This window comes from Cynocephalus volans, chromosome 2, assembly GCF_027409185.1.
Source record: "Cynocephalus volans isolate mCynVol1 chromosome 2, mCynVol1.pri, whole genome shotgun sequence".
NCBI classification, from domain to species: Eukaryota; Metazoa; Chordata; class Mammalia; order Dermoptera; family Cynocephalidae; genus Cynocephalus; species Cynocephalus volans.
Window position 1 is genome coordinate 31,636,686 of NC_084461.1, and position 19,547 is coordinate 31,656,232.

The 19,547-nt window shown below is 39.3% G+C and overlaps 1 protein-coding gene across 1 annotated transcript in view; it reads left to right on the forward strand.

Annotated features, from left to right (window-relative positions):
• Window positions 1-19,547, forward strand: part of TTC23L (tetratricopeptide repeat domain 23 like) — a 46,527-nt gene that overhangs the window by 10,781 nt on the left and 16,199 nt on the right. Inside the window, 4 exon segments of the mRNA XM_063087989.1 lie at window positions 10,856-11,012; window positions 12,350-12,475; window positions 15,063-15,240; window positions 17,224-17,332. Of these exon segments, the coding sequence (XP_062944059.1) occupies window positions 10,856-11,012; window positions 12,350-12,475; window positions 15,063-15,240; window positions 17,224-17,332 (570 nt within the window).

Consider the following 19,547-nt stretch of genomic DNA (forward strand, 5'->3'; position numbering starts at 1 on the left):
CCCATGGACCTAAGTTATTGGTAGGTCTTTGGTACTTGGTTTGGTAGGGACAAGTACTCTCCTTGAGCCTTGGAAGAGCTCAGATTCAGGGAGACTAGCTAAGTGACTTGCTGGCATTCAGACTTCAGGTGATAGCAACTTGAACTGGAGAGGGAGGCATTTGAGAGGGAGTTTTGTCACAGCCTGGGGCAAGGCCAGATGCTGCTTGCTCTGTCTTGAATAGAACATTGCTGTGGTGGATCTATGGAAGGAGATCAGCCTGCATCTTCTGAAATCAGCCCTTTCCACGATCAGCTACAAACTGAGTTTGAGTTTTATGTTTCTGACCTGAGTCAAGACAGGTAAACTGGCCATATCACAAAAGATAGCAATAACATCCTTTTATTCCTAATTCACAGTTCTTCTTGCTGCCTGAATAGAGAACTATATTTGGGGTACTGATAGGTTGGAGAGGAAAAGAGTTGTAAGGTGGGTTTTTTGTCTGTTTGTTTTTCCTGGATGGGAAAAACAGCTTCCTAGTTAGATGAGGTGCCCACAGAATGTAACAGTGCATAGGCTTGAACTCAGATTTTCTGACACCTAGCCTAGAGTTTTTCTAGAATAGATTATGACAGTGACCTTTCCTTGAGAAGAGTCCAGGGCCTCTTATTTCAGTTGTAGTCCTTACCCAGTTTCTTCACTTACACTTTTCTTAGTGTCTGGTCTATGGAGTGAAACAGTTCAGACTTTGAAAAACCACAGACCTTCAGAAGGGATGAAGTGCTTGCTGAGCTCCACTGTGTCTTGTTATTAATCCTGTAACTGCTTAAATTGGACAGAATATGTGAGCCAGCCTCCTGAGTAGGCGGGATGTATGTGTCTGTGTGTGTTTATGCCTTGCTACACATGTGCATATTTTATGATGATCAGACCTGTTTTCCTCATTTCCCTCGGAGCCTTTTCTGGCATTGGGATGTAGGGGTCGTGCCAAAAGGCTGATTCCTCTTAATAAACAGGCTTTCAGGGAGTATTTAGTGAGAAACTTGTATATGTGAAATACTGTGAGGAGCACTTTGGGAAAAATAATGTCCAGAAGCTTTCAAAAAAACTTACAACCTAGTGTGGAAGGTGAGCTACCTCCAGACATAACTATGACAGAAGGGACTGTAAGGTAAATGCCATGTAATTGATTTGAATAAAGGGCTTTGGGAAAGTTGGGTGATATCATTTCTGGTTGAGATGGTAAGTGATAGATTCAGGGGGGAGGTGGCATTCAAGAAGGACTGTAATAAATGAGTAGGGTCTGGGTAGGTAGATGAGGAGGTGTGGGTTTCTGATGAAGAGAAAGGCATGGGCAAAGGCATGAGGAAGGAAAGTGCAATGTCTGTTTAGACAGCAGTAAGCAGCCCTGTCTGGCTAAGGTTAGGACTGGTAAGGTGATCCTAGAAAGGAGGGTACATTGGGCAGGCCATGGTGTGGTTTTAAATACAGGTGAAGGAATTTGTCATTTATTTGGCAGACAAGTAAAACTATTGGAGACTTTCCAGCAGGATGATAAATATATCAAATTGTACTTTTGGTGAGGTTAATCTAGCCATGATAGCTAGAATGGAAGCTATCTCAGTAATCTGGGTCTAAAACTAGCTAATGACAGGGAATGGGTGAGAAGGTAAGGATTCAAGAGTCTGTGAAGGACAGATACATTTGTTTTTTAAACCAGAAATCCCACTTCTGGGAATCTTTCCTAAGTACACACTTATGATATATGGATAAGATTGTTATTTGCAGCATTGTTTATGATAGTAAAAGATTGGAAACAATCAAGTATTCATCAGTAGGGAACTAGTACATATACACAATGGGATATATGAAGCTTTAAAAGAGTATGAGGAAGCTCTATACACTACTAGGGAAAGATCTCCTGGATATGTCTTTAGGAAAAAGAGAATGCACAATGCAGTACAGTGTTCATCATATGCTGTTTTTGTGTACGAAAGAGGGGTAGACAAATGAGAATGTATGCTTATATTTACATAAAGAAACATTGAAGGATACACAAGAATGAAACAAAAAATGTTACTTAGAGGGTGCTTGGGGTAAAAAGAAAGTTTTGGAAGTGAGACCTCTCAATATTTAACTTTTCATATAATTTTAATTTTTGAGCCGTAGAAATGTATTACCTATTCAAATGTCATTATTAAAGAGACCATGAAGGAAGAATTGGCAAGACATGGTGTTCAGTTTGGGGTTGAGGAAAAGTGAGGCCCAAAGACGACCATGAAGTTTCAGGTCCCAAAGTTGCCATTTTCAGAGATAAGTAGGTCATGAAAGGAAGTGGACTGGGAGAGGAGTGGGGGGTCCAGTTTTTGATATATTGGTTTTGAATTGCAATACAGAAATCTACTAGTACATTATTACTTGGTGATGGAAATTTGAGACCAGATCTTGGAAGGGGAGAAGGAAAACCACAAGCATGGAAATTTACTAGGGTACTTCAAAAAGTTCATGGAAAAATAGAATTAAAAGATAATACAAATCTTCCTATGAACTTTTTGAAGTATCCTAGTATTTGAAATCAGAGTTAGAGAGGGGAAATGGAAACTTACAAGCATGGAATCCAAGGTTGAAGTTATTGGACTTGATAAAAATCTGAGAGGGAAAGAGACAAGAAGAGGAAGAAACTGAAAGACTTGGAGAGTGGACACATTAATGGAAGGGAACGAAGGACCTTGGTAAAGAATTAGCAAAGAATCAAAGAAGGTTTATAAAGGAGAACCAAGTTTGCTTTGGGAACCAAAAGGTAAAGCTGTCAAATGCTGCAGTGAAGTTGAGACTGTGAAGCTGTGATTGGATTTATTTATTAAGAGGTCTTTGGTGGGATCTCAGGAGAACAGTTTCCCCACAGTGGTTGGAGCAGAAGCCAGATCCCAGCGATGAGAGGAAAGACCAGGGACTGACCAGTAGACTAGACTATATAGTCTATGTACTACATATTGAAAAGAAAGAGGGAAAGTAGGAGGGTGGCTAGAGAAAGCAGAAAAGTCAAGTGAAGATAATTTTACAAGAGAAGGAGATACAGCAAGTTTTTAGGCAGAGAGGAAAGATCCAGTTAGGAGACAGAGTTTGAAGGTTTTAAAAACTGTAGTAATTGATGGAATGGGGTTCACAAGAGAACATGAGGCTTTTGCAAAGCAGTGTGTAAAAGGCTGTTGGTGAAATAGAGGAAGGGATGCTGGGAGTGGAACTCTGTTGCTGCTGCCCTGATGATAATCCTTAGCTCCTTCGCCTAGTGACAGAGCAGCTGAGAAAAGTGCAGGCAGAGAACACCAGGGCACTTGCGTTCCGAATGATGAACTGCTTTCACATGTTTAGGAGGGAGCATACAGTAACAGAGATGAGCAGTTTCCTGCTATTCTGCTTATTATCAATGAAGCAATAATTAGTCAGCTTGTTATTACCTGGGTACATTCCAGGTATTCAGAGCTCTGTTACTGGTAACCCAAAATTCAGAAAAAGAAGCATAAGTCATGAACTCTGCCTTCTCTGTCTAGTTGACAGAAAAAAAAAATGGTACAGAAGCAACAGGGAAAGGTAGAAACCAGGTAATCTGACCTGCAGGAAGACTAATACCTATGTGAAGTGAGTTTGCTTTTGAGAATGCAGCCTTTTTACAAAGATTCTGGAAGCAGCACTATGAAAAATGTCCAAAATAAGGACATATATTATAAAGTACTCAATGAGAGAAATGGACCCTGATAACAACAATAATAATAATGATATTTCTTCAAACTCCTTCGTTCAAGCACTATCTAGTCCTTTCTCATGAATTAAATTAATCCTTGCAACAACTCTGCAAGATAAAAGATATTTTCATTATCATTTTATAGGTAAATAAACTAAGGCACAGATAGATTAAGTAACTTGTTCAAGGCCAGGATTTCTACCTGGGAAATCTGGCTCTAGACCCTGCTCTCTTAACCACTGAGCCACACTAACCCTTAAATACACGAGATGATCAAAGGTGACTGCTTTCTGGTGACAATAGCAGTCTCTGAAGACTGGGTATCTCTCAGCAGATTGTCTCTGGCCTGAGTCATTGTAACAGAAATCAGTGACAGAATCCCAGCTCAAACTAAAGCAAAATGATTGATATGTTTGTCGGACAATCTTTGGACCCATTTTGCCAGTTCATCAGTACTTACTTGTGATTCCTGAATCTCAGGCTGTAGAAGCAGGCCTTGCTGCTGCCCTGAGTTTTGCTTCTATAGTTGCTACATTGTCAGTGAAGGGAGAAAAGTGGTGTCCTTGGCTTGGGAAGGTAGGTAAAGGAAAATGACTTAGTCTAGGAGCAGACATTGGGATTGAAGATGTGGACTTGGAGTTAGGGAAAGAGATCATAAATACATGAGCATCCTCCATAGATAGATACAATAATAAGTCTTATACATATATACAGAGCATTCTTTTTACATAAAAGAGGGTGTTTTAACAATCAATAAAATGCAAATTTATTTCAAAAGTTAATGATACTGAATTTATAGCACTGATTTATTTGTCGTCATGAATTTTATCAAGTAGTATGTGTTATAAAAATAATTATTATCACAAAGTAGAGGAGGCAATATGATTTTTTTTAACATAAAAAGAGCTCTTTCATACTTGAAAAGGTTGAAAAACATTTATCTAGAGTAGTAGTCTCCAAATTCTTGAAAGTTACTCCCTTATCAGTAAAAAAAAATTGAACAAACACTCTATATAGGTATATTTATTATAAATTGTGTATAATAGTATTAATATGTTATATGATATTATAAATATTCAAAAAAATAGAAAAAAGGATAAAATAAAATAGCAGAGTAGTTTTGACTCCCCCTCCACACACACATCCTTGTGGTATATTGCAGTACTCATAGCAGTCCAGAGTGGATTCTGGGAAGGTGAAAGGAGTGGTTTTTCCTTTTAGGGCTTAAAATGTCATAAACTGTTTTAAATCAAGATCCTAGTTCAGTTTGCTTAAACCTCATTGGTCACCAGCTCAGCTTTTTCATTAGAAGGACCTCAATGTGGGACGTGTTAGTGTGGAGATGAAGAACTGTATAATTAATTAGTTGCGAAGTTTAGAGGAAAATTATTCCTCCCGTGGTTCACAAACAGCATGGGACATTTTGGTGGGGAGGAGGCAAGTTTGCAAAGCCTCAGGGACTGCCTCAGTGTAATTTTCTCAAGTGGTGGTTGTTTTGTTTTGCATTCACAAGCCCAGAAGGAATGTTGTGCCAATTTGGGGGTGGTTTTCAATAGCTCCTCCAGTTTTACCTTTCCTCCCCGAAAGGTCCCAGGGAACCATCTGAATTTGGTTGCTGTACTCCTTAATAACACTCTCCCAAGGGCCCACACAGTTGTGGAAAACAACCTATTTGACCAATAGCCTCTCTGAGTTTCTTACTTTATTGTCTTGGTTTGTAAAGTAGCAATCACAGCTTCTGATGAACTGGGCATAGTTTTCTGTGAGCTTACTAGCTGATGCTACCTTTCTCAAGACTCACAATCACCTAACAGATCAAATCCAACCTCTTCACCTTGGTGTCTGCTGTGGTTTGAATGTGTCCCTCAAAATTCAGGTATTGCCAATGTGATAGTAGTAAGAGGTGGGGCCTTTAAGAAGTGATTAGGCCATGAGAGCTCCTCCCTGGTGAATGGGATTAAGAAGCTTCAAACAGCATTTGGCTCACTTGCCCTTTCACCTTCTGCCCTGTGAGGACATAGTGTTTCTCACTTCTGGAGGATGCAGCATCTTAGAAGCTGAGAGCAGCTCTCACAGGACAACTGAACATGCCCATGCCTTGATCTTGGATTTTCCAGCCTCCAGAACTGTGAGAAAATAAATTTATGTTCTTTATAAATTACCTGCTCTCAGTTATTATTATTATTTTTTTATAGCAGCACAAATGGACTAAGACAGGGATTGGGAGACTAAGAAATGGGTTGCTGCTATGACAGATACCTAAAAATATGAAAGCAGCTTTATAACTGGGCAATGGGTAGAGGCTGGAACAGTTTTGAAGGGAATACTGGAAAAAGCCTAGATTGTTGTGAATGGAGCATTAAGGGTGATTCCAGTGAGGGCTCAGAAGAAGAGAGCTGTAGAGAGAGCCCCAGTCTTCTTAGTGATTAAGTGATCCTGAACAGAATATTGGTAGAAATATTGACAGTGAAGACTATTCTGAAGAGGTCTCAGATGGAAATGAGGAACAAAGTATTGGAAACTGGAGGAAAGGCCATCCTTGTTATAAAGTGGCAAAGAACTTGGCTGAATTATGTCCAGGAGTTTGTGGAAGGCAGAACTTAAGAGCAATGAACTAAAATATTTGGCAGAAGAAATTTCTAAGCAGCAAAGTATTCAAGATGCTACATGGCTTCTCTTCTTATAGTAAAATGTGAGAAAAGAGAAACAATTTAAAGATGGAATTTATAATTAGAAAGGAAGTAGAACTTAAAGATTTGGAAAATTCTCATCCTGGCCATCTAAAGAATAAAAACACATGTTTATTCTCTCAAGTGTAGCCAAGTGTTTGATAAGGAGATTAGTATGGCTAGAAGGAAGCCAGGTGCTACTTATCAAGACAATGTGAGAATGACGCTGAAAGCATTTCAGAGATCTTCTAGGCTGCCAGACTTATCACAGGCCCAGAGTGCTAGGGCCTTGAGTGCAGAACAGTTTTGAGGGAGGGGCCAAGGGCACTCATGAGACCTCAGGCCCTACTGCTCAGGGCCACCTCAAGTCTCTGTTCCCTACATTCTGGTGCAGGGCTCCTCAGCTGCACCAGATGTGTCTCAGGTGGGTCCTGGTGTGGTTCTGGCCACTGCTGGAGAGGGCACAAGTAGTGAGCCTTGGTGTTCTTTATGGTGCTAATTCTGCAGGCACACAGAGTGCAAGAGCTGTGGAGACATGGCTGCCTCAACCTAGATTTCAAAGGATGCCTTAGCCTTGGGGCCTAGGCAGAGACCTGCTGCAGGGGCAGAGCCACTGCAGAGAGCTCCCACTAGGGCAGATCTTTGTGGAGCCATGGGAACAGGGCCATCCCTGAGACCCCAGAACTATGGAGCTACTAGCGTGCAACACCATCCTGGGAGAGCTGTAGACACCCTACTCCAACCCATGAGAACTGTGGTGTGGGCTGTGCCCAGCAAAGCCTCAGGGTGGGGGTTTCTAGAGCCTCAGGGACCCAACCTACACCCTAGTGTGTCTGGAAGGCAGGACTAGGAGTCAACTTTATTCTTTTTTTGGAAGAAAAAAAACCAAACACTACTTTATTTGTGCTTCAGAATTTAAATGCAAGACAGACTGACTTCACAGGAAATCCACCCAGAGAAATGTTTTTCTAGGCTAAGCATCTGTTTCCCTTTAGTCTCCCCCAACAGAGTACATACATGTTAATTACTTAATCTCAATTTATAATCATTGCAGTCCCACCAATACAAGATAATACCGAGATCACCTAAACTGGAGTTCTGCACTTGATCTTAGCCAAAAGGCCGAGAAGCGATCTAAACTGGAGTTCTGAATGTTCTTTTTTATACCATAATTTCACTAACTTGAAGGTTTTCTGGGATTATCTCAGTCACTTGAATTCCTTGGGTACTTTCGAAGATGAAACCCAAAGAATTCTTAAATGATTCTTTTTGGGAGATTACTTTATAGGCATTAGCAATTAGTAGCAGAGACAGGGCTATGCTGATCCCATCTGGCATCACTGGGAGTTAACTTCAGGCAAAGCAGTTCACAGTTCTGCCTTGCACACCGTAAACTCATGCATGAGAAACATCCTTCTTTGAGTTCAGGTCCAAGTACAGGTACAGGTCTGGGTCCAGGGCAACTGCCACAATGTGGCTGCTAGAGGATTCTTTTTTGACCTCAGAAACTGAGGCTGAGACTGTACCTGGTGAGGAAGAATTATTTAAAAAAAAAAAAAAAAAAACTAAAAAAGATACAGGGCAAATCTCAGGTAGCTCTCTTTAAAATCATGCCAAAACATTCTATAAGGCACACTTGGGAAATCTTATTCTCAAGCCTTAAGATTTAATGTTGTTTGCCCTGTTGGGTTTTGGACTTACTCGAGACCCATTATCCTTTCTTCTTTCCTGTTGCTTCATTTTGGAATGAGAATGTTTATCCTATGCCCATCCTGCCATTATATTTTGGAAGCACATAACTTGCTTGATTTCACAGGCTCACAGCTGGAGGGCAGTTTGCTTCAGGATGAATAGTACCTTGAGTTCCACCCATATCTGATTTAGATGAGACTCTGGACTTTAGACTTTTGAGTTGGTGCTAGAATGAGTGAAGACTTTTGGGGTAATTGAGATGGAATGAATATGTTTTGCATGTGAAAAGGACAAGAATATTGCAGGGCCAGTAATGAAATGCTATGGTTGAATATATCCCCTCCAAAATGCAGGTATTGACAAAGTGGTAGTATTAAGAAGTAGGGCCTTTAAGAGGTGATTAGGCCATGAGGGATCCTCTCTTGTGGATGGGATTAAGGCCCTTATAAAAGAGACTGCAGAGTGTTCAACCCTTTTTTTCTCTTCCATCTTCTGCCATATGAGGATGCAGCAAGAAGTCCCTAAGTTTCCAGCACCTTGATCTTGAACTTCCCAGCCCTCAGAACTGTGAAAAATGAATTTCTGTTCTTTATAAATTACCCAGTTTCAGGTATTCTGTTATAGCAGCACAAACAGACTATGACAGCATCCAAGACTTTATTTTACATATAGGTCTTTTACATATAGGACTTTATTGTACCTTATAGGTCTTTAAATTCAAACTTCCCCTTCAGTCAGACTGCTGTTCTTGCTGTCTTCCCAGCACTCCTACATCCCCCACCCTCATTCATGCGTGCACACACACATGCACACACAGAGGCACACACTTGCTTATTCTGTCTTTATGGTCTCAGGCTGTGTACTTTAAGTGGAAACGCCTCTTCTCCATCAGTCAAAATCCTACCCACTCTTTAAAATCAAGATGAGTCCCACTTCCTCTATAAACATTTTAGTTACTCAGTGTTTCTCTAAGTGTGGTCTTCAGACAACCTGCATTAATATCACCTAAGACAGTTGTTATAAATGTGAATTCTGGTTACCTGAGACTTTGTTGCTTGTAAATGCGAGTTCTTAGTTCTCACCCCAGAACTTGTGAACTGTAAGTACTGGAAATGAGGCCGAGAAATCTGCATTTTAACAGGGTGCTTATGATGCACAGTGCAATTTGAAGGCCGCTGTCATCTGGTAACTTAGGACACAGCTTTTTCACCTGAGACTTTGTTGCTTGTAAATGCGAGTTCTTAGTTCTCACCCCAGAACTTGTGAACTGTAACTACTGGAAATGAGGCCGAGAAATCTGCATTTTAACAGGGTGCTTATGATGCACAGTGCAATTTGAAGGCCGCTGTCATCTGGTAACTTAGGACACAGCTTTTTCTTTAACTGTAGAGTCCACCCTTCTCTTTAGTTGAGACCTATAGAACGGATCTCTCTGAGTGAAACCTGTTGGCTTCTGGGTCTTACTTTTAAGCTCTCTCAGAGAAGGCTTTGTTCCCTTTCATGGCTGAGGAGGTCCTGCATGTGTAAAACATATGAGGGCTGCAGGTATCAAAGGCACGTCCTCTCAAATTATCCCTATTGTCACTGACTTGCACCTGTGCTGTGAAACTAGTCTCCAGGGGCCACAGGCAGGACAAGTTGAGTTGGACCTGGTCTGGGAGTGTGAAGTGAGGATGAGGGACACTCATCCCTCTACTTGGCAGGGGGACTATGTTTACTAGCCCCTAGCGGCCTGCAGAGAGAGGACTGAAAGTGAAGACCAGCACTGCCATTTCCAGTGGAGTAGAGGAGAGGTGGGTGGTGTGTTCTTTGCTGGCCTTTCTCTTTTCCTCAGGAATCCTCCTTTCTCATCAAGAAAAGGAAAAGACATGAGCTAGGCTGGAAAATGAGGAAGTAGTACTGTAAACTGAATGTTCCCAAGTTTACCCCTTAACTGGACAAATCACAGCTCAAGTAAGTGCCCAGGAATACCAGCCTTTAGTTAGAAAAAAGGGGAAACGCCACTCGTTCTGTCTAGCTGGGTTTGGCATTCCCTTTGTCCTCTTAGTGAGGGGCCTCACTGCATTTAGCAATTGGATTATTTTTGTGCATGTATGTGACCGATTGGTATCACGGGCTTCATTTTGTTGTATTGTTTTTTGGTTTTTTGGCAGCTGGCCAGTTCAGGGATCTGAACCCTTGCCCTTGGTGTTATAGCACTACACTGGCTTCATTTTGGATTGGAAAAAAAAAATTTCCAGATGGAAGCAATTGCATTCATAAGCTCTGTATTTATAGAATGCCTTTTCCGGAAAGCCAAAAGCACAGCACTCTATGGCATAACCTAGTTTGTTCCTGGACTATCTCCATGTGTCTGGTACAGGGCAGCTTCTTTAATTATTGTTGTCATTCCATATTTGGAGGATGGTGAAGCTTTGTGGGTTGAAAAGTCACATGGCATTAGTGGCAGAATTGGGAATGGCTACTCAGCATCCACTCCTGTCTCTATCAGTGATTTCCAAACTGAGGTTGGTAGACTAATGCCAGGAGCGCTGAATAAGAACCACCCCATTCCTCTAGAGATTTCAACTCAGTAGGTCTGGGGTGAGGCCCAGGAATCTATATTCTTTACAGGCACTCCAGAGAATTCTGATTCTCAGCCAGATTTAGGAACTAATAATATAGACCATGTGACAACTCCACTACCCACTTTATCTCCATCTGGGAACGTCTTTGACTGAAGTATGTCTTTTTGATGTCTTTCTTCTTGCCACTCATCCTCTAACTTCCCAAGGGCTTCCAGTTCAGGCCAAGAAACATGCTGAGTCTGCCAAGAACACACTGTTGACCTGGAAGAGAAATACAACCTCAGACAAGGAGAAGAAGGAAATCCTGGAAGCTCTGGTCATGCTGTACTATACTCTGGGTGTAGCCTTGCTCCTGCAGAACCAATATCCTTGCCTTCACTGCTGGGTCCAGTGACCAGAGCCACAGGACACACATGCCAGATGGATCATCTCACACAGGAGGGTGACAGAAGGAACCATGCCTTGTACCTTTATCCCAGCATCCAGGCCCTCCACAAGCCTCTTATCTCATCTCTTGTGTCTGTTCATATAGGGATCTCACTAGTGACACATCCCTTAGCCAGCAGAAAATTTTCTGAGTCTGTCCTGCTCTTCATTGAGCACCCAAGAAAACCAGTATTAGCAATGAGGGTGTGGGGTGGGGGTGGCGGTAGTGTAGGAAGGGAGAGAATGGGGGATAATTTAAAGCAGTTTGGCAAACTAGGCTGCACATTGTAATCCCCAGAGGAGCTTTAAGAATTAATACTGTCTGTGTCCCACCCCAGAAATTTTGAATTAGGTCTAGGGTGCATCTGTTTGTTGAGAGTTTTAACCACCCCCCGCCAGGTGATTGTAATATGCAGCCAAAAACCACTGATTTAATGGGCTTTTGATTAGTTTAGTTTCTTGAAATGCTGTTGAAAATACGGCCCACAAAGTTGGAGGCCAAGCACAACAGACAAAAGAAGTAGTTTCCCATATCCCCGCAGTAGGACTGTTACATGTGCCTCTCCTCAAGAAGCTTGTGATTTTGACAGCCTTTTGGTACCATTACCACTTGAAAGATGTTAACAGGCATTTTATGTTCATGAATAGTCATGAGCACTTTTGAGCCCATGTGTCTGTCCCCTCTCTCTCCTCTCTACACATCCCCCTCTCTCCTTTTTCAGTTCTGATGCTCAGCTTACAAAATCTGATATGAAGCCTTCCTCTGTTATACCCTTAGCAGGGGGCTATTGAAAATGTGGGAAATAGAAGGATATTTGGGAATTAAGGGGATTTTCTTTCCTGCGGTTTGCCCCTGGCCAAAAACCTGCATTGCTTGGATTTTCTAAATAACCCAGAAAGTCTCTTTCAGCATAATTAGTTCCTCTTTTTTACTATTTAAATAAACTAACTTGGGAATAATGAATAACTTGTGACGCAGCAGATGCTTGTAAAGGAAATCTAGAGTAATTTACAGTTTCCGTTCACTCTGGCAAACACTCACCACCTACTCCAGCCTTGGATTCAGGCAACCACCACAGGAAACTCAAGGCCCTGTTCCTTTTCTGACGAATTCTTTCTTCTTGACAACATACACACAGATAGTAGAGAACATAGTTGAGTGCCCATTTTCAAATATTGCTTTGCTTTCCCAAGGGGCCCTTTTGTTTGCTTATCAACTGCTGTCCCTGTGCAGTGCCAGTTTGTGCGCCTGGCATTTTCCTTGACTGTTTCACCGGCAGAGAGGCCTATTTCAACTTGCAGAGGGCAGAGAGAAACATGAAGGAACTGAAAGAATTATATAAGGGAGGTGCTCGTGGATTAAAAGTTTCAGAGAAAGACCTAACAATTGCTTTGGGCAGGTAAGATCTGGGCTTAGGGAAGCTGAGGCTTTTATGAATGAAGCTCGAGTTACATGATTGTTCTGTACTCTCTATATAAAGGGAGAAAAATATCCAAAGTAAAGAAGCCAGAAACACAGATAATAATAAAAGAGGCTCTTATTTACAAATGCGAAAACTGTGCTCCAAACTTTACCTGCACTACCCCATTTAATCCTCACAATAACCATGGAGGTAGTTTGTACAACTATTGTCTCATTAGAGAGAGGGCAAGAAGACTGAAGCTGAGGTTAAGTGAATTTTCCTAAATGACAGTTTCTGAGTGTTGGATCCATGATCTGAACTCATGGATGGTTAGCCCCCCCTTATACTGCCTCTCACACTTATTTTAGTATTATGTTTATTTGTGAATTGCCACCTACTTTTGTCATTAACATTTTAACAGATTAAGAAGGAACACAATGAAGACAATTAATGGGAGACTGTGAAAGCTATGCACAGCATATGCATTTTTAAGGAAAGTTCTGTTCCATGTGGCAACAAAGTTTATGGAATTTGTTCGAGCCAGAATAAAACTTAACTGTTTTACAGCTGAGTTAGGGATCCTTTGAGAATCAAAATATTTAGAAATGAGAGTGGGCCCATTAGATTACCAAAAGAGAAGAAATAATAAAATGTTTACTGTTATCTAGATTTTTCTAATATCTTCACATTTTTGAAAGTAATCTCTTTCCAAAACTGTAAGCACTTGGCACAGTAGGGCAGATGAATGAATGGTAAGTATATGAAATACATGCATCATGTCTGCCTCCTCTAAACAATCATGGATCTAGAAGTCAGATGGTAAATGGTGGGGAGATGTTGGAATGGTCAGAGCTAAATCAAATTATTGACTTAAGTCCTTAAGGCCATAAGTTCAAGTCTGGTGAATGTCTACTGCTGTCACGTAGGACAGTGGTTAAAGTTTTTCTGCCTTATATGAAAGATAGTCTTGTTCCTTTTTCAGAATAAATTCTAGTGTTCATTTTTTTCATTCATTCCACATTATTTTGTTCATGCACTGTTCTAAGTGTTAGAATGCTTACTAAGTATAACTATGTACTAGACTCTAAGTGCTTTACATAATTTATTTCATTCAATCCTCACCGCAGCCTAGGAGGGTAGGTGTTTTTATTCTTTTCATTTTATAGATAAGAAAAGTAAGGCAGAGAATGATTAACTCAAGGTGAAAGAACTAAGAGAAGAGCCAAGATTATAACTGGGGCATCTGAATCCATAGCTCACCTTCTATACCACACTGAATTATGTTTGATGTTGACCAAATATCTGGTAAGGGCAAGTCCCTTTCTCCATTTTCAGTGTAAGGAAACCAAGGCAAGATTGTTCAGGCAGGCAACTTGCTACAAGCTCTTGATGGGAGCCATTATCATTCTATAATTTCTGCTCTTATGGTCAAGGGAAATAGTGATCTGATCAAAAAAATTATTTTTATGAAGAATTATCAGATAACATGCCAGTGCTCTTCTGATAATTAATTCTAATCTTCAAGGGAAGGATAAACCTTCCAGCTTAAAAAAATTGTAACTATTGCTAGAATGTCTTATATAAAATAATTTTATGCACTTAAATGCATGCATATATTTTTAATCTAACTTTGGAATACAAAGAAGGAAGTATTATTGGCTGTATACCTGCTGTGTTGGGTGATTTTACATATAATATTTAATCTTCACAACAACGTTGTAATTTAGATATGGTTAACCGTGTTTTATCTGGAAAGAAATGTAGGCTCTTGGAGTTTGATAAAACTAATAACTGTCAGATCCAGCTTTGAACCCCTCATGTTTTCATTGTGCCTTACCATCTCTAGAAAGGTAAACCTCAGTGAGATACTGTTTTATTCTTATTCTTAAAAATTATATTCCAGTTTTGTTGTGGAAAATTTGAAAATACAGACAAGTATGAAAAAGAAAATAAAAGTCAACTGTAATACCACTATCCAAACATAACTACTGTGAACATTTATTGTATAAAATTACTTAGCATATTTTGAATATCTTCCCATATTGTTAGTCTAAAAAGAAAACATGATTTTTTGTGTGTCTGTGGAGTATTTTGTTGTGTGATGTGCTGTAATTTATGTAACCACCCTTTCTGGGAAATATTTACATTGTTTTCTCTATCCTCTCATTTTTTAACTGTGGAGGAATAAAACAATTTAAATCAAACAAAACAATGTAAAAACTTTCTTTGGCCTGAAAGGGAGGAAACCTGAGGTAATAAATTTCATTTTGACTTTAGAGGATCTATGGTAAGTTATCTCATCTTGTGAACTGCTGAAAGCCATTCTTTCCGTATGCTTTTTTTTTATATATAAAATTAGACAATAGCAGAACATATTAATGGGTTTAATGAATGGTAGTCAGTGGAATCTGGTGGGCAAAATGCAAGATGATAGGATTATATTTGTAGCAAGGCTGGATTTTGAGCCAACATCCAGATGATTGGCCTCTGAAGGCCAAATTCTTTAGTTTTTGGAATGAATTCCTTTTGTCTGCAAAGTAAGTAACCTCTATGTGACTTTCCACCTTCATCCCTTTTCTTGTAGAGCCTCCCTCGCCACCCACAGGTTGAACCTATCTCTGGCATACTTTGAAAAGGCAATTGGCAACGTTATTGCTGCCAAGGGTGATATGACGTCAGATCTGATCAGTCTATACGAGGAAATTGCTCAGATCGAGCAGCTGAGGAGGAACCACAACCAGGCCATTCAGTACTTGCAGCAGGTTGGTGGATTAGCTGGAGCTCAGGTTGGAGGGCCTTCTTTGGCCCTAGGCCCAGTCCCTAACGTGGGCTTGTCAGAAGAACAAGGGGTGGGATTGATTCCATTTTAATCCTGACTTCCCTCCAGATCATACAGGAGCCCTTCGTCAACCTTAAATGACCTGGGCAGAGAACACTGACTGAGGTGGGTAGATATGCTGTGTGATCTGATCTGTAGACAGCACTTCCCTTCCCAGGTGCCCCCCCCCATCTTTGTCAATGCTGGGGAAAAAAGCCAAGTATGTGTCTACTCCAAGGAAAAAAAGCCATAGGGGCAACTGAAGTTAAGTCTTCAGCAAACACAAAGGGCCTTTTAAAAGGAAAATCGTGGTGTTTTGGTGTAATGCTGTCATTTGTCCTTTAAGCTAGTCTAACTGGTTGAATTTCCAAGTCTAAGGTTAAATTAACAAAAGAGTGTTTCACTTGGACATAACTACCTTGCCTGTGGGGGTAAATGCCCAGGGGAAACCAAAATAAAACATAGCAAGGAATGTTGAGTCTATTATATGAAAACAGTTTGGGGCACTTTTATGTATCATGTACTTGATGCTGCTAGTTAAATTCACCCTTTTTCTCTTCTAAATGAGAGTACCCCTTGTGGCTTCAGATATCTCCTACAGCCACAAACAGATAAATACTGGATTTCCTGTATCATAGAAAAGGTGAATGCAATCTAACAGTATACAAGAAAAGAGTCAGATGTTGAAGAAAAGGCGTTGCAAACAATCCGAGGTGGTAAATATCACACAATGGAGAGCTGTTAGGGAATGCTGCTCTAAAGTCACGCAGTCCACTGCTTACAGAGAAAGCCAGTCTGGTTTTTGTTTTCAAGACTTTCTTAAAGCAGTGGTCAGATCAGAATGGATAAAACAATAAATATCAGTGTTTCCCTACAACACCAAAAATAAGAGTTAAAATTTATGAAATTCTTTTACTATGTGTATTTGAAGGTGTGTTAATTCATTTAATCCATACAGTAGCCCTATGAGGTAGGTACCATTATTATTTTATCTCATTTTAAGAATGAAAAAGCTGAAGCACAAAGTTGTAGCTAATTCATCTGAAGTTATTTAGCTAACAAGTGGTAAAGCAGGGATTTGAACTCAGAAAATTTGACCCTAGAGCTTGTACTCTTAACTCTGCTCTGGGTCTTGGTTCTAGAGTGTTGTCTGTTAATCCCTTCAGCTCTTTGAAACACCTCAGTGTTTGACCTGTGAAGTATTAAGCACAGGTGGTTCCTTACTTGCTGATGGGTGTGGACTAGATGTTTTCCCTCTTCTTTTCTTCTTCCTAAGTATTACTCCTTCCATTTTGGGACAAAGAATAATAATAAAAATATTTTACACTTCTTTAGTGCTTACTGTATGCCAGGGGGTATTGTAAACACTTTACGTATATTAATTTAATATTTACAACAACTTTGTGAAAAATACTGTTTTTATCATCCCTGTTTTACATTTGATGAGGTTAAGTGATTTGCCATATATCACAGTAAGTGGATGAGCTGGGGATGGAATTTATGCAAAGTGGCTTTAGGATCCGCACTGTATTAGACTGTCTTTGATACTGAACTCTTGAGAGCTCAGATAAAGTTATAATTTTATTTTTGCTATAAAACCAATAAAAATAATACTAGCTGACTTTTATTGGGAACTTAACCATACGATGGGTACTATGCCCAGTGCTTTGCATATGTAATCTCATTTAATCTTTCGTAAACCCTAATCAGGAACTATATATTCCTTCTATGAATGAAGGTGAAATTACTTGCTAACTGAAAGCAAGGAAGTAGCAGAGCTGGGACTCAAACTCACCTCTCTTCTAACTCCCTGATTAGCTATATATTGGCTTTCAATTAACCAGTAATTTTGTGAGAGCCACTAGAAAACCCACAGTGAAACACCGTTATTTGAGTACTTACCTTGTTATGATTCTCTTTATTCCAGGCCTATTCTATCTGTGTTTCCTTGTTCACTGAAGTCAGCCCCAAAACTGCAGAGACAAGCGCGTTACTAGCCAAAGCTTATGCCATGTCTGGAGAGACCCAGCACAGGGGTAGGTAAAAGAGTTGGCTTTGCAGTTGTCATCATTTCCCAGTCACAGGGAAGCACACTGGCAAATGGTCTATTTATAAGTAAGATTATAATTAGCTACTTATGTCTGTAATGAAAAGATTAGGCTGGTCATGATTTCATGGAAAATCAATTACATGCTAATTTAGACTTAATAATATCCCACCAAATTAGTTGGAATATCAGAACCAATAAAATCATCTAATTTGATTTCCTTTATTCCCTTAGAATCTCAGCAAAATTCACCTCCATAAAGAGTAGAGATCATACACATATGAATATGACCTGTGATATATCAGTTGAGGAAATCCAGTGGTAAAATAGAAAAACATTGGCCATTCCTCTCCTCCTCCTCTATTCTCAGCCTCCTTGTTGCTTTTCCTCTGGCTTACAAGAAAGCATGTTTGTAGCAGTTAGAATTTTCTTGACCTATGTTCAAGCTTGAGGTATGGGGGAGTGGGGGCTCCAGAGGAAAACTAAGTGATTAATTTATCCTTCAACAGTTGTCCTTTGGCAAGGTCATCTTTTTGAAAGTGGGTGGCTTTGGGAGAGACACAAATGAACTGATGAGGGAGGACAGTATATCATTCTCAGCTGGCTTGGTCAGATTAATGGTTACTGATGGATTCAGTGGCCTGTCAGAAGAAATTTAGGATTTGTGAAGAATGTAATTTTAATGTTTGAAAAATGTTAATTTTCTCTACTTATAAGAGTGATCTATTTTGGTGTATGGTATTTTCCCATTAGAGAGAGAGAAAGAATTATAGAAAAGTTTTGCATCCTACTTTTTTCTATTCTTGTATTCATGTCATTAAATAAACATTTTTTTCAGTTTCTATAAGTTTTGTTATTTTAATTATTTTTTAAGGATAAATGTTCATTGACGACTTTCTGATTCTTTGTTTTCCAGCTAATCATTTTCTCCTTTTAAAATTTCCTTGTGTTTGCTCACAGTATATGTACTCCATATATATGAATTTTTTTTAAAGCGGTCTTTGTAGTTATAAGAAATTTATTTGTGATTATGTAAAATTTTTAGCTTTTTTTTTAATGTGAGAAAAATAAAAAATTTGTGCTTAGAGAATTGAGAAATTGCAAGCCTACCTTATTCTTTTCTTATGTACTAATTTTTAATTTTAAAAAAATATAGATCTTCATGTTATATCATTCACTAAATTAAATTCAAGATGGATTAAAATTTTGTACACCAAAACTGAAAATATAAATTAGCTAGAAGAAAATATAGTACTGGAATAAAAAGTACTAAAATTAAAAATTGAAGGAAAGAAGAACTTTCTGAGCATGCTTAAAGACATTACCATAAAAGAAAAGGTTGACAGATTTAATTATAAAAAGATCTAAAACTTGTGTCTGTCACAAATTATCATGAATAAAATTAAAAATAACTTAGCCATAATGAACAGAAAACCTGAATAGATCCTTAACTATTTTTAAGAAATGAATTTGTAGTTAGCCTTTCAAGAAAGAAATTTCCAAGCCCAAATGATCTCACTGGGGAATTCTACCCAACATTTAAGGGTGGAATAAAACCAATTCTACCTAATCTCTTCCAGAAAATAGAAGAGGGAACACTTCCTAACAAATTTAAGAGGCCAGCATCACCCAGATACCAAAACTCGGCAAAGATATTATGAGAAGAAAACAAAACAAAAACAACTGCAAGACCAATACCATTCATGCACATAGACAAAAAATCCTCATCAAAATATATAGCAATATATGAAAAAGAATAATACACCATGATCTAGTGAGGTTTTTTTTCTTGAGAATGTCAGGCTGGTTTAATATTCAAACCTCAGTCAATGTACTCTATCATATTAACACTCCAAAGATGAAAAGCATATGATCTTTGAATGAGGCACAAAAAGCATTTGACGAAATTTAACATGTGTAAGTGATGGAAGAGAATTTCCTTAATCTGATAAAAGGTATGTACAAAAACTCTATAGCTCACATCATGCTTAATGGTGAAAGACAGTGCTTTCCCCTTCAGATCAGGAACAAAGCAAGGATGTCTACTCTCACTATTCTTATTCAGTGTAGTACTAGAAGTCTTAGCCAATACAATAAGGTAAGAAAAATAAATAAAAGACATACAGCTTAGAAAGAAATAAAGTATTCCCTATTTGCAGATAATTTTCTTTGTAGAAAATTCCAAGGAATTGACAAAACTCCTA